The 24,282-nt window shown below is 36.1% G+C and overlaps 2 protein-coding genes across 2 annotated transcripts; both read left to right on the forward strand.

Moving 5' to 3' along the window:
• The first annotated feature begins 448 nt into the window (after window positions 1-448).
• On the forward strand, window positions 449-7,317 carry LOC120628255 (60S ribosomal protein L19). The gene is made up of 5 exons (XM_039896540.1): window positions 449-520; window positions 717-823; window positions 1,844-2,007; window positions 2,251-2,441; window positions 7,129-7,317. Exons 1-5 carry the CDS (start codon window positions 516-518, stop codon window positions 7,262-7,264), a joined length of 603 nt encoding a protein of 200 aa, XP_039752474.1. The 5' UTR covers window positions 449-515; the 3' UTR covers window positions 7,265-7,317.
• Window positions 7,318-9,196: 1,879 nt separating this feature from the next.
• On the forward strand, window positions 9,197-23,397 carry LOC120634287 (probable peroxisomal acyl-coenzyme A oxidase 1). Its single transcript, XM_039904781.1, has 13 exons — window positions 9,197-9,375; window positions 12,008-12,167; window positions 13,271-13,439; window positions 14,199-14,322; window positions 14,745-14,989; window positions 16,003-16,163; window positions 17,162-17,324; window positions 17,899-18,089; window positions 19,341-19,496; window positions 19,985-20,090; window positions 21,626-21,778; window positions 22,024-22,140; window positions 23,072-23,397. Exons 1-13 carry the CDS (start codon window positions 9,258-9,260, stop codon window positions 23,213-23,215), a joined length of 2,007 nt encoding a protein of 668 aa, XP_039760715.1. The 5' UTR covers window positions 9,197-9,257; the 3' UTR covers window positions 23,216-23,397.
• Window positions 23,398-24,282: the final 885 nt, after the last annotated feature.

The raw sequence follows: 24,282 nt of genomic DNA on the forward strand, positions 1-24,282 counted from the left end.
GGGAATTGAGCCCACGGCCTTAGATTAGAAAGTAGGGTTGGTACCCATTGCACTGCTGCTGTTCATGCTAGGAAAAAAATGCTCTTTCGAAGTTTAATGTTTGTCCCACAATCGGCACATTGACATTTGTGGTGCACAAAAACAGGCCATGGAGTTAAGGATAATATCATTGGCATCTCTTTATTGCTGTAATAAACTTTCTATGTCGAAGTAGCCGTCACGGCAAGCACTATCAAAGTATAGGTCCTGTATATGAGTTACAAATACTTCGTTAAAGATTGGATAGACAAGATTGCTCTATGATTTTAATATTATTAAATTGTTTTTTTTTATTAATTATTATAGTGTTGTATTTAGAATCAAGAGATTTTCTTCCCTGACAAAAGAGTATCTTTAATTTAAGGGAACCACTGAAATGAAATTTTACTACTAGCAACTCTTATTTTAGGTTAGAGATATCTGTCAAAAGTCCGCCATATTTTCTTTCCTAAGTGCGTTGGGCTCACCGTGTCACGATGAGGTTAGTTTTCCAAAATATAAATGGATTTATTGAAGATTTAGTAATAAAACTTCATTTAATTATTATATAAAATTGTTAGGCTTTCTGAAAAATATATAGTTGTGTACTATAAGTTGAATATCCTCAGGGATATAACGTCAACACGTTCGGTGGCAACAAACCATGTGGTCTTCACAAGATTTAATTGATTTTTCAGTTCCCTCAAGCTGCAGAAGAGGCTTGCAGCCTCTGTTATGCGATGTGGTAAAAAGAAAGTATGGTTAGATCCAAATGAGATCAATGAAATCGCCAACACCAACTCCCGTAAGTATAATTCTTTTTTTTTTATAGCAAGATAAGTGCAACACAAATCTCAAAACTTATCTTGCTGCACTTTAGCGCATGTTCTATGATCAGTGATTTGATAACTATGAACAAAATTTGATCATCGATCATCTTGGGGACTGGATGTTCTGATATCTGAGTTTTTTTAACCTCTGCTCTAAAGACATTGGTTATCAAACTTAAAACAAAGGCTTACATTGTTTTTGTATCATATTATAAAATCTTTAGTAAAACGCATGTCATCCATCCATCCATTACTTTAAAAAGTGGGACAAACATATCATGTATTTAACCCTATTTAAATGTAGTTTACTACAAAATATTTTTTTTTTGTCCGGGGCCAGGCTCATGCCTGAAGTAATTAATAATAACTTTTTTATATTTCAAAAACATTTTCTATTAAAAAGTAATTATTAGTAAAGAAAAAAAAATTAATAAAGGTAGATTGCATGTCCCTAGTTCCCTATTAATATTATAAATGTGTATTATAAACTTTGTACACATATTTCTTAAGGTATTAGAAGTAATATATGAGAAGTTCTCTCAGGAGAGGGGACTAAAGTGTTTGACACCAGGCTTAACTATCCTAAATACATAAAGTGCTGCCACATTTATGAGGCACATGTCTTTCAAAAAACAAAAACAAAAGCAGACGAAGTCGCCTGCAACAGCATTTAATAAAAAAGAAAAAAACTGGTTGCCTTGGTTAGGTAGAGATATGGAGGTTGTTGTCTTTGAAACTTGTGTATTTTGTACAGTCAAGTCAATAGCCTATAACAGTTAACAGTACAATCCCAGACTTAAGGGGTCTCCTTAGATGGTTTATCATCACCACATTGAGTAGACCGGCTGGTGATTGCAGGAGATTGTAGTAATAGCATAGAGGATGCTGCTGCCCAATCTCTGTTACATACTGTCCCTTAGTCCCCTCGTAATACACTGCCACTGTCACCACATTGCAGTGGAGCCTAATCGTTCAATATGTATTCATCTTTCCAGGACAGAACATCCGTAAGATGATAAAGGATGGTCTCGTCATCAAGAAGCCTGTAGCAGTGCACTCACGTGCACGTGTGCGCAAGAACACAGAGGCGAGGAGAAAAGGTCGTCATTGTGGCTTTGGTAAAAGAAGAGGTACAGCCAATGCCCGAATGCCTCAAAAAGTGAGTGAAAATATAATCTTTTTTGGCAAATACAGCTTTTTGTTACAATAACTGCTGAGAACTTGCATGTTGATTTCAAATATGTATCATAAGATAGGACCTCAAACAATGCTTTATATGAAATCAATTAATTTATAGTATTATTTTATTTTGTTTTCATTGAAATTAATGAAAGAAAATGGCTACACTGCAATTTTCTGTCAAGTCCAAAGCCAGTCTTGCATATTAGCTTCTATTTTCTAGGAACTATGGGTACAAAGGCAACGGGTGCTCCGAAAGCTTCTGCTCAAATACCGCACAGCCAAAAAGATTGACAGGCATCTGTACCACGCCCTGTACATGAAGGCGAAGGGTAATGTGTTCAAGAACAAGCGTGTGCTGATGGAGTACATCCACAGAAAGAAGGCTGAGAAGGCTAGGACTAAGATGTTAAGGTGAGTTACAACTGTTCTATGTGTTTTGATGCAGTAAAATTTACACAACATTTAACATACAACAAAACAAATCCTTAAAATTATTTATTGATTCATTGAAACCTATTCATTTATGGGGAATAGTCCTTGCAGAGGACTGATCATCTGTCTGGCAATGGCAGGTGTCCCCTCACTAAATAAATATAAAAATAAACCTGTTCTAACAAAATGGAAACAACTACATATTGCTGAGGGAACTAATGCCAAGCAACAAAAAGATGTATATTGTGTGTGGGGTAACTGTAGCAAAAGGGCCCTGATAGATAAATAGCAGTCTCAGCTTAAAACATAATGTGCTTGGAAAATAATGCTAATAATGCTGCTGCCACCGATAAAACACGTAAGTACAATCATCGCTATGCCATTAGACTCCCTTGGATTGATAAAAATATTATTCGATTGTGCCAAAAACGAGACAAATTGTTTAAATCTTGGAAGAATAACTTGAATGATCCTGTGATAAGACTTGAATATAATAAAATACGTAACAGACTACATAAAATTATAGAGTATAAACGAAATACATATTACTTTAAACTGATAAGTGATAACTTTAGAAACACAAGAAAAATATACCAAATTGTTAATCAGATGTTAGGGCGTAAAAAATTATCGATTGATGAAGCAATACTTAAGGCGTTTAGTGCACAAGGGCTTGCCAGTGCAACTATTGCTCAACATTTCGCTGAAGAATTTAATAATGCGGTGAAAGCCATTATACCAAAGTGTAACAATAAACTCATAAATGCTAAAAGATCTGATATAGGAATTGACTCTAGTATTCGTTTTCAAAAGGTAACTAGTTACGAAGTTCATAAGATTATTAAAAAGTTAAACATTAACAAAGCGCCTGGACTCGATGGCATAAAAGTATCAGATATTAAAATTGTGGGGAAAGACGTATCGGTAGCAATAGCTCACTTAATTAACCAAAGCGTGAAAACGGGAATTTATCCCAACGAATTAAAAGTTGGTTGTGTTAGGCCGGTTTATAAAAAGGGATCAAGAAGTAACTTTTGCAATTATCGTCCAATTACACTACTATCTTGTATTGATAAGATTGTAGAAAAATGTCTTAGTGACCAAATACATAGTTTCTATAAAAAACAGAACATGATGTACCCAAATCAGTTTGGATTTCAAGCTGGTAAAGGTACATCCGATCTTTTGTCAAAATTTACAAATGCAGTCAACGATTATCTTAATAACAAACATCACGTGTTGGCTCTATTTATTGACTTTTCGCGTGCTTTTGATACTTTGGAGCATAAACAACTGATAGAAAGGCTTGGTAGATGTGGGGTTCGTGGACCATTATTAAAATGGTGCGAGAATTATCTCTGTAATAGAACGTTTACGGTTAAGATTGATACTGCATATAGTAGGCATGTAGCATCTACTGAGGGTACAGCGCAGGGCTCAGTGTTGGGCCCTCTTCACTTTCTCTCATATGTTAATGATATGCCTAACTGCATAAAGTACTCCACGGTTTACCAATTTGCGGATGATACATGCTTACTGATTGCTGATAAAGATCCTGATAATGCTCGTGACCTTCTACAGTCTGATTTTAATATGTTGAATAAGTGGTGTCACGATTCTGGTTTAGTAATAAACCCAGGTAAAACTAAATTAATACTCATAAAATCTCCGCATCTTGCAAAACTCCCAATGAACCATATTCTTGCCCATGACCACAGCTGCCTACACTCGAATTACACCAATTGTAAATGCCCCGTCATTGAAGTGGTTGAAACTGTTACATATTTAGGATTACATATAGATAGTAAATTTAATTGGAGTTATCATATTGAACACGTTTGCAATAAGCTTAGGCAATTTTTAGCTAATATAATAATTCTAAGAAATCGTATTCCCTTCAAAATAAAATTAATATTGTATAATTCTCTAGCTCAATCATATATCCAGTATGGTTTGAGCAGTTATGGCCGTACATATAACTCTTATTTAAAAGAAATATTCAAGCTGCAAAAAAGAATTTTAAAAGTTATCCTTAACAATAACCATAGTGACTATTCCGAAGCTGAACTTTTTAAACAGTGTAAAGTTTTACCAGTGCATGTACAGTTGAAATATTCAATTTTGAAAGAAAACTTTTTCAATAACATATACTGGAACAAAGTACAACATCCTGTATGCACGCGGGCCGTCAGTCGAGGCCGGTTATGCACGTCGGGCGCGTTCAATAGGTATGGCGAGCGCACGAACGTTTACCTAGTTCCTCGCCTTATTAATGAATTACCCACTGATGTACGAGACAATATTAATCCTCGTAATATTAAGAAAAAACTGAAGTCCTTCTTTTTAAGTAACTTGTGATCATTTTTATACACAACATGGTAAACTGGCAATAATGTTCTGTAGTAACGTACCTAGATTTAATTATCTGTTAGCATATATTACAAACCTGCGTGGTTTTCTGATGCTAGCTATAAGTATTTTTTTTTTTTTTTTTTGGAAACTTTATGTAATAAATAATGTAATAAATAAATAAAAACCTTTTCTTCTTTTGATACAAATACAGCAATGCAATGCAATGTTTTGTGTACCCCATTTTTGGGAGCATTGTTTATTTTATCCTACCACCTACATTCGCATCTTTGTGGCATTTTTCTTTCAAGTTTGCTTCAATTAGTATCTTCTAATCCTTTCTGGCAACTTGACTGATGCAAACTCAAGAAGTCTTAGAAGAGTTAGTCTGTGCACAAGAATTGCAACATTCTGCTCCAAAATCTTTAAAGGTTCTATATGATGTCAATCGGTTGTGATTAAATAAAACAGATATGTGTCTGTGTTTTTAAATAATTGTTCTTTGGTCTTTTGCACAACATGACTTACAACAAATTTTCAAATTCATTATCTTTCTTGTTTATCTGGGGCTAATCTTTTTGTTGATTTTGAATGAACTATTTATGTATATATATAAAAACTAATTATGTATATTATTCCTAAAATCATTTATCAGTTCCATTATCTTATATCTTACTACCCGTAACACAAGCTACACTTTGTGAGAAGATGATGATGTGTATACTGTCATAGTATATTTATTTATGTAGTTTTCAAATTGTTGAAGTGTTTATCTGTATATATTAAGTATTAATTAAATACTTACTTACTATATACAGATAAACACGTTGTGGGAAGTTGTGGGAATCGAACCCCACGGCCTTTGACTCAGAAAGCAGGGTCACTGCCCACTGCGCCAGTCGGCCGTCAATACTACGGACCAAGTTGCGGGTCACCACTAGATTTTAAATAAAATTTTTAAAATTACACTTAGTTTTTAGTTTTAAATACTAAAAGATAAATCTGTGTTCTGTAAGTTATTATCATGTTGAGCTATAACAATAGTTAATTTACTAATTGGCATTGTTCTCTTGACTAATGTGAGAGGCAAAATTAATGAGGGTCTACAAAAACCGCTAACTGGTATTATTTCTAATTCAGTCTTGCTACTCAGATAGTCAATTAAAAACTAGTGTGAACTTTAACTAACAATTATCCATAGTAATATTATAAATGCGAAAGTATGTCTTTGTGTAACCATATTAATGAATTTCTGCACAAATTCATATAGTGGGAATCTTATAGATAGATTTTAAATAATTTTTATCACTCACACACACAAGTGGCATTCCTGCAAGTTTAAAAAATAGCCTTTTACATACTCATAGAGCAATCTTGCATCCTGGGATCACAACTGTTCCCGCTAGATTTTCAATAAAGTTGCAGACAACATCTATACAGTATAATTATAGATTGACATAATTTTATGTAATATATGTTAAGGTATCTTTGTTTATTGCCCACTTGCTGCGGACCTGTAATAGTTGGGGCATATATAGTTAAAACATGGAGACTCTGTCAGAGGAGTAATCTGAATTGTGGGCTACGTATTTAGCAATGGGTGTCAAAGAAATCTTATCTTTCATAAAAACTGATTAGGGGTCTGAGCTTAACATATCTGTTATACCAAAAACAGGTAAGCTTACTACCATCTTAGTCGCCATCAGAATTTTACATGAGGTGAGACTGCAGTCCAGCGCTAACTTGTAGTGAATTGAAAAAAACTGGTGAAACCCACTGCAGGACACTTTACACACCTATGAGAATATTACGGAGAATTCTCAGACACGCAGATTTCTACACCATGTTTTCCATCACCGTTAAAGCAAGTGATACTTCCGTCTACTGATAGGCATAGGTCTTTTGTAGGGCGTCCACCAACGCAGCGTTTACCGCTGCGGGGTCGCCATTCCAACTCCTTGGCACCCCGACGTCAATCGTTTCGTTACACTTTTTGTGCTAATCCCAAACAGGTTAGCCCGGTAACATTTAAGATTGCATAACACCAGTGGGGTTAGCACAAGCAAGAGACAAAAATTATATACCCCGAAAAGGGATATTATTAACCTACTAAAGGGAACATGGACTAGGAGATGCACATATATTATTTCCTTTTGTGCGCCAGTGCTCTGAGAGTTGATAAAGCTGTGTGAGAAGATACTTTTTTATCCTTTCCCTGGGGATATCATTGTCTCCTGCCCATTCCGGCCGTGCAGGAAATTGCAGTCGAGGCCTACTTACGTCATATTTGTGCTAATGTTTCCTTCGTTGTCTCCAGTGACCAGGCCGAGGCCCGCCGTAACAGGGTGAAGGAGGCGCGCAAACGCCGTGAGGAACGTATCGCGGCTAAGAAGGAGGAACTCCTCCAGACCTTCGCACGCGAGGACGAGGCCGCAGTCACCGCCAAGAAGTGAACGCTAGATAAGAATTATTAAAAAAAATGATTCAATAAATGCGTTGAGTCCAATTTTGTGTTTTTATTCGCTCGCTCGCTTCTTCGTAAGAAATTCCTGTAGCCTTTCATGAAGACGACTGTCATATTATTTTAAACAGATTTAAATAATTTTGTTCTGATTAGGCTCTAGTTTTAGTTTATTTCTACCAAAAATTTGTGTAGATCAGATGAATATGGTTTAACATATAGAACTCTGCGGACAGCAACATACCGCATAAGCTTTACAAAAGTTAAGTACGTTTTAACTGTATATTTTTACCACTTCCATTTTTTTATATTTTAATTGCAAGGAATGGAATGGATTACAAAGGAATGGAATGTTATGCGAATGGTTGTTCGTCAGTGTGCTAAATAATTGAACGCCATCCCTTCGGATGTATTCATTTAAAAACAGTGACAACAACCTGTCCAATAGTTACTAGATTCATGTCTTTCATTTGTCCACCTTCTACGGGTATACCACGGCTTGGCCATGGCTTTTGTTGCTCCAATACAGGCTTCAACGATAATATAATCACAGATGAGATTAAGAACATACAGACCGTGTACACGACTAATATTGAAGCATCAAAAACCTCTCCACTTTAGAATGGTTTCTCGAACAAACGGTTAGTCACTTTATACCATGTACCTCCAATGTTCTAAACGTTCACCATATAATGGGAAAATCGAAAAAAAGTTTGTGAGCTATCAACATTCCGCGGGAGTAAAGTGGGACGTGCGCGGGGCGTTTTTACTGTGTTTGGAAACAAAACACTGTATATAATAATGGCTGAATGAGGATTCCGTTAATTCAATGAATATAATACGATATAAGTGATTATCCACGCTTTACAGCTCGACCTACATACTTACATCCTTATGCAACTGGTCTGGAAGGCATTGTGATGGATAATGACAGTTTCCTATTTTTAGGCTGTTAGCTACCTTGTAAGAGTCTCTGATGGATCAGGTAATCGACCTTGTGATCCTCGACGAATATGCCACCACGAACGTAGGTTTAACGCCTTGACGCGCTTCGCATGGTTTTAAATTATAACTGCCATTCGCATATATATATTATATATATATATATATATATATATATGCAAATGTACGTAATCCTTGCTTATAAATTCATTATAAATGCGAAAGTGTGTTTGTTTGTTCGTTTGTTCCTTCCTTCACGTCTTACTTAAGTAACCAATCAATCAATTTGATTTATGGCATTAAGTAGTTGACAGAACGGAGAGTAGTAGTTGTTTTAATGCGAGGAAAACAAATAGTTTCCACGGGATTTGTAAAATCTGTCATTAAAGCGGACAAGGACGCGGGTAAATTACAACAAGCTAGTTATTTATATAACCTGACAACCGGCAACCCACCGCATCGCATCATCCGCCTAATTCTTATCATTTTCTAGCGTTCTTTTTTACCTCTTTTAACTTTGCTTAGGCTTCTATTTTACTTAGGCTTTTTTACGTCACGTACGAGCGTGATGTAAGGTTATATACTTACTATTTTCAAGCATGTAGCGTGATTTAAAATAGTAAGTATAATATAACCATCTTCAAGAATTAGGATTGATATACCATTATATAGAGTACTAGCGGACCACAGCGCCATCTATCGGGCTGATTTGTGAATCTAAACCATCCAGGGTGCCACCCAAACGCATACCAAAAATTCATTCAAATCGGTCCAGCCGCTTAGGAGAAGTTTATTGACATACACACGCACACAAGAAATATATATATATATATATATATATATATATAAGATGATGCAAAAATAATCGTGGTACAAAACAACCCAACAAAAAAACAAAGTCTTAAATAATATTAATCCCGTACCATACTAATCAGTAACTAGTACTCCGTAGTGCTACTAGCTAGTCACTGAGGCAGTCAGCGAAAGCGAACTGCGCCAAGCGGGCGCTGCGTGTTAACTTATATTAAATAATAAAATACGCAATGGCAAAAATTAACGAAGATCTAAATAGGGAGCGGGAAAAATGTAGTTTCAATGTCAAAGAGTTGACGATTTTAATGGACGGCGGACCGGAGAAAACGAAAGAAAGAAAAGAACGCGGTGAGTGGAAATAATTCAAAGATTTTTTTAAAATAATTTCGTGTCGTTGATGTTCCGTTCCGAGTTCACGTTTTATCTGTGTCAACATTCGAGATCGAGTCCGCCAGACCGCGCGTAAATTGAACTTTGTGCAGCTAAAATTAAAAACACTTTTTAAATTACTATAAAGAAGGTTCGCAACTTCTTAATTGTGAGATGGCTGGTCTTTCCTAATGTTTTTAAAATTTCCACTATAAGTTGGCCTTTCGCTGCAATCACTTAATATACATGGTAATTATCGGGGCAGGTTACGATGGCAACGGTTAGGGGCTGTTCTATAACACCCATAGGTACTCCTACTTTGTTTCTACGCGGCGCTTGGTGGCACGTTATTGTAGGTAGGGTGATAACTAGCAGCAGCCGAGGCCTCCTACAACCAAATAACGTGCTAAATGGTCTCAGTACCTACATAAGATTGTCTTTATAATAAAATGTATTTTTTTAAGTTATAAATAAAATAATAATGATGATTGGAAAAGACCTTAATTTATTTCCAACATAAATTTGTTATTGTGGTTTATTTATAATACATAGGTATACGGTATTACGTACGTACGACTTTAAGATCAATTTTAGTATTTGGTACATATAATAAATAAATTATTTAGTCGACGCACGCGAATAAAGCAGCTAGGTATTTTTTTTATTTATTAATCAAATAAAATAATCTCATTAAAATGGTTAGTATAAAAGCACCGAAAAAACCGCAGAGGTTTGTTCTCGGTGCCTATCTGCAACGGATTACCTTAGGTGTTAATTAGATGAATAAAAAACCAGCTGTGGGAAAAACATAATGCTACATTGTAGAACGATAGGAGTAATATCAGTAAGGTTGTAAATTTAAATTTTTAATAGTACTAAAATAAATTAATATAAACTATACGAGATACACAAGAGTCAGCAAACTAACTTCGCTATCCTTTGAGTTTACGAGTTTTTTTTTGTCTTCTGGCTTGCTTTAATTATAAAATAAAAGGGCTAAAATATAAAGATTATGTTTATGATTTTATGTATCTTTCTATAGGTGAAAAATTTCGAAAAAGTTACCTTAATACTAACGTCGTTTCTGAAGTTTATCTGTAATACATTTTATATACTAGATCATACATTATTACATAGTATGATTATAGATAGGTATACTCAGAAGGTATAGCTTATATATACCTACAAGATACCGACAAATTAATATTATATACCGAAGTACATATATTTTGCACATAATATGAGTTAGTAATATTCATTTCAAACCGGAAATTACGGATCACTTCGGTCAAAGAACTTACCTACTGCAAGGTTAAGTAATGCTACTTATATACCTACTAGGCCGTAAAGCTATACGTGGTAATATTATCAAACTATAGAATCTCAGAAACCACGTGTACCTGCCCAATATCAAAAATATACAAAATCCATTTTTTTAAGTAGTTTATCAGGTAGTTTATCAGTTTACCAGTTTATCAGCACTTTTGAAACATCAAGTCAGTCTGTTGTCAGTCAGTCTGTAGTGACTCTACCACCGGTTTGGAAGACAGATTCTGTCGAGACGAGCCGGCAGGAAACTCAGAAGATTGCTCTTTTTCAACATCAATTTACAGTTTACTATCTTTTAAATTTTCTATGTTGTGCCAGATGAGAGCTGAGCGGGAAATTCTTCCAAGCAGCCTTGTCGTTATTGTTTTTATTAATATCGATGCAGAAAATTATAAGGTATACTTGCTGAGTCCTGCGGTTCCAAACACGTCATCTATCGGTCGCAGTGCGATGTAAAACTGCACCACGACACTAGGTAATCGGGTTAGGTTAGGTTAGGTTAATATTTTTTTCTTACCGGAATATTTAAAGGCCAGATCTTAATCTATATAAGATCTGGATAAGAATCTTATGTAGATGGCAAAATAAAATTACTGAGTTGTTTTTAGGTAAATATTCATAAACGAACGCACAAAATGCGGTGATAGGCTAGTGGGTGAGGTTACGGAGGGACCGGGGTCGAACACCGTCACGCAGTTCTAACTTTTCAGAGTTACGTGCGTTTTTTAATTGAACAATTAAATATCAAATACTTGAACGGTGATGGGAAATATCGCGAGGAAACATGCATGCCTGAGAGTTCTCCATATTAAAGGACGTGTGAAGTCCACCAATCCACACTTGGCCAGCGTTGTGGACTTCTCATACTGGGAGGAGACCTGTGCCTGCGCTGCTGAGGGTTGATGAGATGATGATGCACAAATACACAAACACACAAACAATAAAATATCCCTATCCAGTGACAAGCGCCAGTGTTTGGCGGGAGGCTTCGGCTGTGGTTAGTTACCACCCTAACGACAAAGACGTGCCGCTAAGCGATTTAGCGTTCTGGTACGATATCGGGTAGAAACCGATTTAATAACCGCCATACCAAAGGTTAGCCCGAACCGGGTTTAATATTACTGATATACCCCTAACAGGTTAGCCCGTTACATTCTTATTCTGCGTCATCGCTTGCCCAGCAGGTAAGATACAGTAAGGGCTGTCTTGTAGAGGAATAAAAAAAAGGGCTCCATCGGTTCGCCCAGCTATAAAATATCCTCACTAATCCAAAACTTTTCAGAGAATTTTATGATAAGTAAAAGAGATACGTATGCTGGTATACCAGAAGATTATCTAAGCTATAAGGAACAATATGAGAAAGCTGTTAAAAAATCTGTGATCGTGTTTGGATTGGTGCGCCGTTTGCAAGAGGAGGGGAAAACTACTATTCACAACTATAGGTAACTATCATTATATTATACACTAGCGTACCCAGTCCGCTTCACCGGACTAGATTTTGCTTTATTTTATTCAAACAATAAACTTATATCATTAAATTTTTCAATTTAAGTCTCATAATATATTAAATCATTTATTTCTGTCCGTATTCATTCTCTTCTATTCTCTTCTCGAGCGGTGAGGATCATTATCTACACCCATGTACACCCAACAATAGAATATCATGATAGTAAATAAAAGCAGTATTTGACAGTTCAAAAATAGGAGTGCTCTGATCGTCACCAAACTACAGGATTACTCGCCAGGTCATTCCGGAGATTCCTTGAAAGTTTCATGGAAATCGGTCCAGCCGTTTCGGAGCCTATACGGAACATACCCACACACTTTCTCTTTAATATATATAGAAGATATTTATAGACATTAATGAGTTTCATACGCTACTAGCGACCCGCCCCGGCTTTGCACGGGTGCAATGCTTTTCTTATAAACACGCGCCGTCGTCAGGTAACACCGCAAGCGCTATGGCGAAAATATTAATTTAAATAACATGCTGCATATTGATCTTGATTAAATGAACGATGTATTTAATATACTTAGTAACATTAGGATTTTTAGATCAATCTTTAAAATCGCTTTGTGAATAAGCCATTATTTCTCATTAAAAGTACCTATAGAATAAAAATGGTTATTCTGAGTTATCCTTAAGAGATAGACATGCATCATCGCAGACTATTTTGTTACCCTTTTTAAAGTCTACAGTATTGTAGATCTATACATTATTTATACCTACATAGGTACATTTTTTTATCTATATTACTAAAGTGTAACAGAATTACAAAAAAATGTTGAAGGATGCAAAAGTATATTTTCGAGTGTTCCCGCTGACGCTATAGCAACCCCTCAGGTGGTTATCGGCAAGTGTCCATCAGAAAAATAAAGTGATACACTTCAGTATTGTATGAGACTCTAGACGATTTAGAGATACCTCAGTCCTCACGGTGTCTTAGTCGATATCATAGCACTTCACTTTGTGTCTTTAAACACTTTGAATTTATTGACGGACGTCATGTCCAAGTTTTCTTAAACAGTTAATTTGTTGTTAAAGGGATGTGTTGGGAAATCTCCTGCGGGCGTCAGATGTTTCCACCGGCTTCCCTCTGGCCCTGCATTACATAATGTTCATGCCGGCGATCATAAACCAGGGAACTGACGAACAGACGGCCCGATGGTTGCCCAGAGCTTGGGACTGCAACATCATTGGCAGCTATGCACAAGTACGTAAGCTTTAAGCTATTCTTAACTTAAAAAATAAAAACCATAAAAATTGTGTGTACCTACTTACTTGTTATACTTCTTTGGCGTAACAAGATAAAAATCTTTTTAATAATTTTATCTTTTGCCTTATTCTACTTTTGTAGAAAAAGGAAAAAAGAAGAAAGTACATACATTCAAAGTTTTATTATAACGCATTATATAGTTAAATAAAGTTTATATGAATATCAAATAAATAAATATCATGAATACAGTTGGCAGTTCTCACGCAAACTTGTATAGATAAAAATAATGTAGATTTCCTTTCTTTTACTTTGTTGGTAACTTTTTTTTAATAACTAAAATGTTGACTATAGCTAACTTGTGACGGTGTGCGCGCGCATTGTAAATTACTCTCCTCTATTTTCCATAACGCGCCAAAAGAAGTATAAGGAAACCTGCATGCCCGAGAGTTCTTTATAATATTCTCTAAGGCGTGTTGATTCCACCAATCCGCACTGGGTGGGTGGACTGCGGCCCTTGGTATGATTATAATATGAATATACAAAATTCTATTCAAATATACCTATTCAAATTATGTTCCTTACCTACTTGGTCATTCGAAACCATCCGTTCGTGAAACGTGGGACCGCTGTTGTAGCTTCCCATAGGGTCACTCCAGCGAGCTGAGCTCATTCCAGGCCACCTAACTCGCAAAAATGTAAGAAATAAAAAAATAACGTAGGAAATTAAAAAAGGTTTTATAACTTTTCGTTTTTCAGACCGAGCTGGGTCACGGCACATTTATACGCGGCTTGGAGACGACGGCCACTTATGATCCTATAACCAAAGAGTTCGTCCTGAACAGTCCTACGCTCACGTCCTATAAGTGGTGGGGAGGTGGACGTGAGTCTTTGCTTCTTTTCCTTATCACAAGCAATTTTATAATCTGTTTGGGCTACGGGAAATCCAGATACTATAACTTTATAATATTAAAGCAGCAGCAGTAGCCAAGTGACCTCCCTTGGCTCGTCCATGACGTCAGACGTATTCTATATTTCCCATTGGCTCTTTTTTTTCTTGTTAAAAATACCTAATACTAACAATTATTGGCTCAAATTAAACCCATAAAGGTATCTTTATACGATTATGCGTCATATTCTACCTCACGTTGTTGACTATAAAATCACATGTTAGTATAATATCACAGCTGAAAATAATATTAAAGATAGTCTACAATTAACCCTTGCTTCGTCGAAGTAGAATTTAAAATAATATTTTAAAAACTTATTTTTCATTTTTTAATGTCACCTGTGATATTTTAACAGTGGGACAAACAGCAAACTATAGCATAGTAGTGGCCCAACTATACACCAAAGGAGAATGCCTTGGAGTCCACTCTTTCATAGTTCAAGTTCGAGATGAGGAAACCCATATGCCTCTTCCTGGTATTAAGATTGGAGATATTGGGTCCAAACTGGCACTTAACGGAATCAATAATGGGTTTTTGGGATTTAATAATTACAGAGTACCAAGGAATCAGATGTTGATGAAACACGCTCAGGTTTTAGAGGTAAGATATTAGCATTAGAATTAAATTTAAGTACATGGGCAATGATTTATGTTCAAACGGACTCGCAGGATCATTACGTATCTCGGGACAGGCTTGTGACAGGTTTAAATCTTGCGATCACTGCAGTCAAACGTCACTTTTGTCATTTATTGTGGCGTTTGAAACCAGTGATCGCAAGATTTACACCTGTCACTAGCCTGTCCTGTCACGAAATACGTAATCACCATGCCGAACGGCTGTTAATCGTTTTGTGTCGGAATTCCAACCAAATAAGACATAATATATTCAAAGCTAGATATTGGAGGCAAAAAAAAAAAAAAAATTAAAAAGATTACAACAATCATTTGGTCTCCACACTATATACGCCTGTATCGTGGAGACCATATATTACTTCTTATTTTCTTTAACAAAGGACTAGAAGACTTCCTTTTATGATCCAAATATTTAAATATTATAGGTACCAAGATACAAGAAGATATACACATAGAGGTAGGGTAATTATAAATAAATATATACTAATATGTATATGTATACATTAATATATATTTATTATTCTTATTACATGTTGATACAGCTTACCAGGGCACCAGAGCATGCTGCAGGTAGCCGTAGATATGATGGATCTCCAAATTCAAATATCCTTTTGCAGGTTTCGGTGGAAAGGCATAAGTAGGCACACAAAATTAAAAAATAAATTCAAAATTCATTTATTTCAAGTAGGCCTAATATAAGCACTTTTGAAACGTCAAGTCTGTCTGTTTGTAGTGACTCTACCACCGGTTCGGAAGGCAGATTCTACCGAGAAGAAGCTGGCAAGAAACTCAGCAGTTGCTCTTTTCCAACATCAACAATTTACATTTTACATTTTAACATTCATTTTTCTATCTTGTGAGAGATGAACACAGTAAGCCATAGTGAGACGAATCGATCTGAACCCCTGATATTAAGCTATTTTCTTAAACTATCTTACTAGTAGATTTTGCTTGATATGGTCAATCGATTCCTGTTTTCAGGATGGAACCTATGTGAAGTCACGTAACCCGAAGCTAAACTATGGGGCTATGGTATTCGTGAGAGTGGTGATAGCTTTTGACATGGCCAACTATTTGAGTAAAGCAGCCACCATATCGGTAAGATATTCTGCAGTTCGCAGACAATGCCAGAGTAAAGCGGGGTAAGTCAATCATTGACGGCGATACCTTTTGAAATATAAAATACTATCTCATTATATATGTCTTTTTTCACTCCTGATTTTTGTTTTGTTTTCCGATAATCAATATTTGTATTGGTCTCATGTGTGAGGTACACCTGTTATTCACAAACATGTTTTACGAGTACGTACATTTTATAATAAGACTAGCTGTTGCCCGCGACTTCGTCCGCTTTTGTTTTTGTTTTTGTTTTTCGAAAGACATGTGCCTCATGAATGTGGCAGCACTCTATGTATTTAGGATAGCTAAGCCTGGTGTAAAATCTTCAAACACTTTCGTCCCCTCTCCCAAGAGAACTAAGCTTAATTTCGGGATAAAAAGCATCCTATATTACTTCTAATACCTTCAGGAATATTTGTACAAAGTTTCGTGTTCGGTTTAGTAGTTTTTGCATGAAAGCGTAACAAACGAACTTGCATTCACATTTATAATATTAGCAGGGATTATTTATTAAGCATACGCTGTTTATGTAATTGGTTGGTGTAAATAAAAAGAAAATGGCGAAAGAAACCTAGTTGTAACTACTAGGTTGTAATTTAATGTCGGATGTCGTGCCAGGTGTCGTAACTTAACGTGTCAAGCAAAGAGGTAAATGAATAAGTAAATATTATCAACGTTTAATCAACTCGGCGCTTGCAAAGCTCATACTGTTCCCAAATATTTACCGCTTATTCACGGTTTTAATCGCTCGAAATTCTCGACCGAGATTTCTGTATAATAAAAGAAAAGGTAAAGCATGAGCCGAGAGGCTGTTCTCTCTTTTCTCTGATGGAATTACTTTACCACCCGCAGTAATGAGGTTTTTTCCGCCCGAAGTTTATAAAAAGAACGCCAATTTTCCGAACATGAGATATGAAATATATCTTTATCATTGTTGTGCGTATCTTTAGGTTTAGGTACCTAGTAGGTTTTTATCTTAGCTGATGATCTTGACGATTTAGTTCCACATTTGTTGTTCCAGTGAACAAGAAAGTCAAGTTTTAGACTATTTGACTCAGCAACATAAGCTGTTACCAGCTGTAGCGGCTTGCTACGCGCTCAAAATAACTGCCAATAAACTTTGGGACACCTTCAACACTGTGAACGAAGAACTACTCGCTGGCAATTTACAAAGGCTACCCGAGGTATGGTTTCAGGTTCAAAATAGGCCCTAATACCTAAATATTTATTTGATACGTACCGCTTGGATGTGGAACGACGGCAACTGTGTTTCCTGCCACGTATAATTTGAGTACCTTCAAGGCAAGCGTGATCCAACCTAGACTACATCTTTGCTTTCTAACGGGCATCATTGTCGTTAAGCGCTGGCCTATCGTTAATAAAAAAAAAACTACAAGTTGCCCTTGACTGCAATAAATGTGTTTTAACACATTCTTTAAACTTATGCATTGGTAGGTCCAAAATTTCCTTAGGCGTCATATTGTAAAAGCGTATACTCAATCCCACAAATTACTTCTGTACCATTCGTAGACGATATGCAGATGGCACTCATTTATGAGCATTTCTTGTAAGTCGACTGGTTATATCCACTTTTGTTTACATAGACCAATATGTTGTCTTACAAATAATATATTGTTGTTGTTGTTGTTATAAATATAATGTGAGGTTACCGTAAGTTTACCTATTTCTTTAAATTTTTTACGGAGGTGTTCACGTGTTTTAAGTACATATATTGACCGTACAGGTTTCTTGTTTCAGATCCATGCCCTAGCATGCTGCTTAAAAGCTATCAGTACGTATGACACAGCTACCTTCATAGAGACATGTCGGCTCGCGTGCGGTGGCCACGGGTACATGCACTCTTCAAACCTCCCCACAACATATAGTAGTGCGGTAGCTGCGTGCACGTACGAGGGCGACAATACTGTGCTGCTGTTACAGACTGCCAGGTAAATATTTTTGTGATGATTGTAATAATTGATGCACCACCCACTGGCCGTTTTACTGATAGTTTCTCACGCTTAGGTTGAATGTAAAATATCACTTTATGTGATAAGGCTTTACTTTTGTGTTCCTTTTTCTTTGTATTGTTTCTTTGTGTTTTGTTGCAATACGGTTATTCCATCTATTGATGTATAAAAGATGGGTACAAAATGGTCGTCATCAATATCATATCGGCCCACTACACAGTACAGGAGTCCTCCAACTATGAGAAGGGTTTAGGCCGTAATCCACCACTCTAGTGCGGATTGGTGGACTTCACACGCCTTTGAGAACATTCTGCACAACTCTCAGGCAGGTTTCCTTACGATGTGTTCCTAACCATATAAGGAAGTGATATTTTTATTGCTTAAAACGCTCATAAATTAAGTTGATGATGTGCGTGCTGGGATTCGAACTTGGTCCTCCGAAAGTGAAGTCGAAGTCCTAACGACTACGCTATCACCGCTCGCAAAAATATCTTGTAATCCCAATTCATATTATAGACGCGAAACTGTGTTTGCGAGTTTGTTTGTTTGCCGCCCTCCACGCCTTAACTAAGCAACAAATCCAACTGATTTTGGCAAAGAGCTGATAAGAAAAAGAGTAACGAGTTTTGAATTCGTTAGTATGAAAAAATAAATATGCTGCTTTTGATTTAAAATTATTACAGGATGATTCGTTATGAAATATACTTATACATTCTTCAATATAATTTCGCAATTCTGTTACACGCTGTATAGTTATTCGTACATTGATCTTGAAAATAGAATTTCATCGGTCAAACAAAACATACAAAGAATATGGTAATGAACAATGTAATAAACAAACAAACAGACACTTTAATAGTATGGATATTACACATCTCCCGCCACGGCTGAAACCTTGGGATCTATAATCTAGATTTCATTCGGATGTTCGTTTAAATGGGATGAAATTTGGTTCTGTTTGGATTGGTGGTTGGTGGAGATTTATTTATCCTGAAGGTGTATTTTGGGGCACAGGATACTTAAAATCCCGGAGTTTAAAGACTGCGGGGTTAAAAAACTAACTTTTTCACATGTTTACAACATAACATATTAACCAATCTTGTCTTTTGCATAGAGTTTGCATCGTCATTGACATAAGATATTTTTTTACATCGGAAAAATAAAAGGATAAACCGAACAAATTTGGAAACAAAAAAACAACTATTTAATCAGTTTTATATTATTTTAAAGGTTCTTGGCAAAAACGTGGCAGGAAATAGACAATGAAACTGGAAAATTGACTCCAACGGTAGAATATTTGAAAACTACAAAAAGCAAGGGTTTCTCACACAAATGGCTAAACACGACCGATAATATCGTTTATGGATTTGAAGTTGTTTCTATGAGGTTTGTTCTTTGCACAACTATTTCATACACACTATTAATTATCTTTTTATATGTTATATAACACTCAATAGCACTTAGTATCTAAATGTCTGTGTGCTGTGATTATGTGTCGTGTGGTGACGGCAGATCAGGATACAGTTGTCAACCGAACCGAACGACAACCGAACCGACCGTTCGAACCGTACGAACTTTTAAAGAACTTAATGTCGCCAAAAGCAGAATGCAATGGGCATGGCATGTGCAACGCATGGAAGGCACGGGAGCCCCAAATTGGAGGGGCGTAGAGGCCGAGAACGACCTAGGGGTCGGTGGAGGGATGGAGTTGAGCGGGATATGAGAGTTTTGGGAGAGAAGGAAAGAACCAGCTATTGACTGCCTCAAATGGAGAACTTGGATTAAATTTTAATACGATTTTAAGAGTACAGACATTTTAAATTACCTAATCATGTCGCATTCAAATAGCTCCTTCAACAGCTATTTTATTGCAGGAAAATTGCTTCGTGCGTACAAAACATGCAAAAGAGGGTAGCCTCCGGCATGACGTTCGAGGACGCCTGGAACATGTCTTCTATCCAGTTAGTCGCTGCAGCTGAGGTAACCTTATCTTTATATATAGAGTTCTACTGTACGTGTCTACGTCACTGAACTCCTCCTGAACGGCCGGACCGATTTGAATGTTTTTTTTTGTATGCAAAGGGTGACAACATGGATGGTTTAGATTCACAAATCAGCCCGACAGATTGCGCTGCAGTCGGAATCTAATACTAATATATAAAGCTGAAGCGTTTGTTTACTTGAACGCGATGATCTCAGGAACAACTGGTCCGATTTGAAAAATTATTGCAGTGTTTGATAGCCCATTTATCGAGGAAGGCTATAGGCTATATATCACGCCAAGACCAATAGGCGTAGCACCAATAAAAAATATTTCAAAATCGGGTTTTTTCCCTTTTGAGAGCTTTAGGCGCTGCGTAAACTGTTAAAGTTTCGATAGAATCATGTATGACAAATTGTTTCCCTTTAAAAGTTCTTAAAAAAAAGCCGCCCGGCAGCATACGTTTATCTTTTAATGTTGATTTATAAAAGGATGAAGTCGTGAGAAACCGCTAGTTTATTTATATTATTTGCATCTTGTTAGTAGGGCCACTTACACTAACTATATGGAACTATATTACTTATTGATAACTATAACACAAATGAATGAAAGATGACATTAAACATTATACAAGACATGATAATACTATATTGTATCTACTGTAGTGTATTCAATATTCTCAGAGTATCTCAACAATTTACGGAACATAGTTGTCCATTGTCAAGGTACGCGTTCCAGACGACAGTGAACGCGGTCGGTGTCTCGGTCACTTATGCTTCGTGCAAAAGTTCTACAAAAAGAGACCGCGATCAGGGTAATAAATAACTCACAAAGAAAAGCGACATCAAAAGTACTCAATCCTATAAAAAGTAAAAAAATAAATTGTGGGACTTATTTTGTAATCGTGCAAATAGAATTACTATGAAACAATAAAATTCAACTAAGTACTACTTAGTTGAATTTTTATGCAATCAAGTATATATCAAATATTAAAAAAATACCTCATAGAGCGGTACTATTATTCCGTAAATGATTTTTTTGATTTTGTGCATCCCCAATAAAATCGGTTTCGCTACTAAGATACGATGTGTTACTTATGTTTTGAAATTCATAAAATTATTTAATTTAACAAAAATGGCTTCGCCCTAACTGGGTGTACATTTTCAAATACATCCACATATTATATAATTAGAATTATTTTAAATATTGTATTACATGGAACATTATGTATTTTGCTGAATAAATTGAAGTTGAAGTTAATTAATTGGAATTAATTATATTTGTTTTAACAATTAAACACATATATATACTACGAATATCCTACGACACGTCACCATCTAGCTCCAAAGTAAGTGTAGCTTGTGTTATGGGTATATAAACTTAAATACATATAATATACAGATGAACATCGAACCCACGGGTCGCTGAAACTGCGCCAATCGGCCGTCAAAATTAAGTCTAGGATTACGTTTTTTTATTTACAGGGTTATTTTTTTATTTGTTTTCTTTTCTAAATATATTCTTTGTCTTTTAGGCACATTGCAGAGTAATTATACTTTCGACATTCAACAGTGAAATAAAGGAATTGACGAAAACAACATCGCCAGAGCTAAAGCGAGTATTAAGCCAGTTGGTGGATCTCTATTCAGTTTACTGGGCGTTAGAGAAACTCAGCGATTTACTTCAGGTAATTCTTCATGAATTGAATTTTATCAAATTCAACACAATTTTAAATACAATCATCGTTCTCTTTTTATTGAATTTTATCAAGCTTTGGTATTTTTCTGCTCTCATACAGTTTTAAGTAATAAGAAGTGATGAAGGTGAGAGACCAGGTTACTTGCAGTTCCCGTCAGGTCGGATACGATTGTCGTCAAGCGCAAATTTATTTAAAAAATAATAATTTAACAAGAGATTGTTAATGTTTTTCAGTATACAACAATTAATCATGAAGACGTAGATGGTTTGCGTTCCTGGTATGAAGATTTACTTACCCAGTTGCGACCAAATGCTGTGGGTTTGGTGGACGCGTTTGATCTTAAAGACGAGGTGAGCGCTCGTACTAACAATAATGAGTACTGCTTGGCTGGGAAGGTCACTTGTCTGGGATGTAACTTGTGTTGATACCCTAGCTGCATCACACATCCAGGCCACCTCGTCAATGGTGGGTGCGGCTGCTACCAGTGCCGAGCAGGCCAAGAGGCGTAAATATGAAAACTTGGATAGCAGTTTCATTTTTGTGCCTTTTGAAGTAGAGTCTTTGACCAAGGGCTCGAGATCTTTATAAAGAATTATCAAAAAGGGTTATCAAGTCTACCGGTGATCCTAGAGCGGGCAGTTACCTTGGCCAGAGAATTAGTTTGGCCATCTAAAGGGGCAATGCTGCCAGCATCTTAGGAACTGTGGCTCGCTGCGGTGGTTTCGAAGACTTTTAGATTTTATTTAGTTTTACATATGCTATCTTAGGTTATATTTATGATATTAAAGCAAATAAATATTTTCATATTCTTAACCATGCTAAATTATATCAATAAAAATAATACTATTAAAATCTTCTTGAGTACCGACCACCAAGTATTTTTATGTGGAGACTCTACCGGCCATAGAGACGGGATCGTAAGATTGTTAAAGAGATTATTTTCAAGGAAGTTTACCAGCTTATATTTTACTTTAATTATCATTATGTCAACCAGTGTGTAGGTCTTTTGTAGGGAGTTCTAAACACCACAGTCTTGCGCCTATTGGCACTTGGTATTTCTCGGTATCGTAAGACGGTTTTGCGTCTCTTTGATTGCCGTCTGTCTACTCGAAACATTGAAATCACCATTTCGGCATCTTGGGGCGGCAACGTGTATCGGTTCTTTGATTTGTGCTCCACTCATTGCCACTTCATTTGCGACTCTATTACCTAAGTCGTTAATACTATATAAATAGATAATATTTATTCTTCACTATATAAATAGATTTTCTTTATTTTTAGATGCTGAATTCAACTCTTGGTTCCTACGACGGACGAGCTTACGAGAGGCTTATGGAAGCCGCTCTCAAGAGCCCTCTCAACTCTGAACCAGTCAACCACACCTTCCACAAGTATCTGAAACCGTTTATGCGTGGAAAGCTATGATATTAGGGTAATAACAAATGTTATAAAGAATCTTCTAAGTCATTCAGAATGTATAAATATAAATGTCATCGAATAATTATTTTCGATACTTTGTATCAAATGTATTATTTAAATAGAACGAGGAGTTAATTTTTAATAGGTTATAGAAAAGCTTTGGTGCTATTGTATATGGAAGTAGGTACGGTTAAATAAGTAGCATAATAAATGTTTTTTTTAATTGTAATTATTTTATTTACCAAAACTATAGCCAGCAATATATCGAGCTGTCGGCTTCTATTTTTCAGCATTGAAAAAAAAATAAAAAATACTGTTGACATTATAATTGCATTTTAAGAGTCCTCGATGACATCACCCGGTTGGTTCATGGTTGCACCGCTTTTACACCCGGTTTTAACCGGCCGGGTTGGAACGCGATGCGACGCGCTTGTTGCGTTTTGAGACCGATTGTGCTTCCTGCTCGAGCCCACACTCAATTGTTTTGTATTCTCTAAACTCACATTTGCAGTGCATATAACGCTTCGAACTTGATGAGTTTATTAGTAGGAATTATTCGGATATTGGTTTTCTAAATTTTTAACCAGTGCTTTAATTTTTTAATCACAAATTTTATAAATGCGATAGTTATTGAATGAACACAGGACAATTTCACTTATTGACTCTCGCATTTCTATTATTCGTTGGTTTTTCGGAATATTATTCGGTTTTTCTGGCATTCATTCCGAAACCATTAAAAACAAAGATTCGTTGAAATCCATTCAGCATTTACAGAATGAAGATTGAAGAGTTTCCTAATAAAATACTTACGTTTTGTGCTAATGTCGAACGGTGGAACTAATAGGTTCGATTCCAGGTAGGGTTAATTCGGGAAAAAAGGTTTTTCTGAAAAACCCTGCCCTTTGACATGGTTATATCAGTGTTCAGTCAGAATATAAACTCTATTTCAAAATGATATCAATCCGTTGACATCCAAACAAACGCACGTTCGTAATTTAGTAACCAAAAACCAACGAATGACGTATTAATTGGAATCCACTGTACAGTCAGACAAGGAAACTTTCTTTCGACAA

Source organism: Pararge aegeria, chromosome 2, assembly GCF_905163445.1.
Source record: "Pararge aegeria chromosome 2, ilParAegt1.1, whole genome shotgun sequence".
NCBI classification, from domain to species: domain Eukaryota; kingdom Metazoa; phylum Arthropoda; class Insecta; order Lepidoptera; family Nymphalidae; genus Pararge; species Pararge aegeria.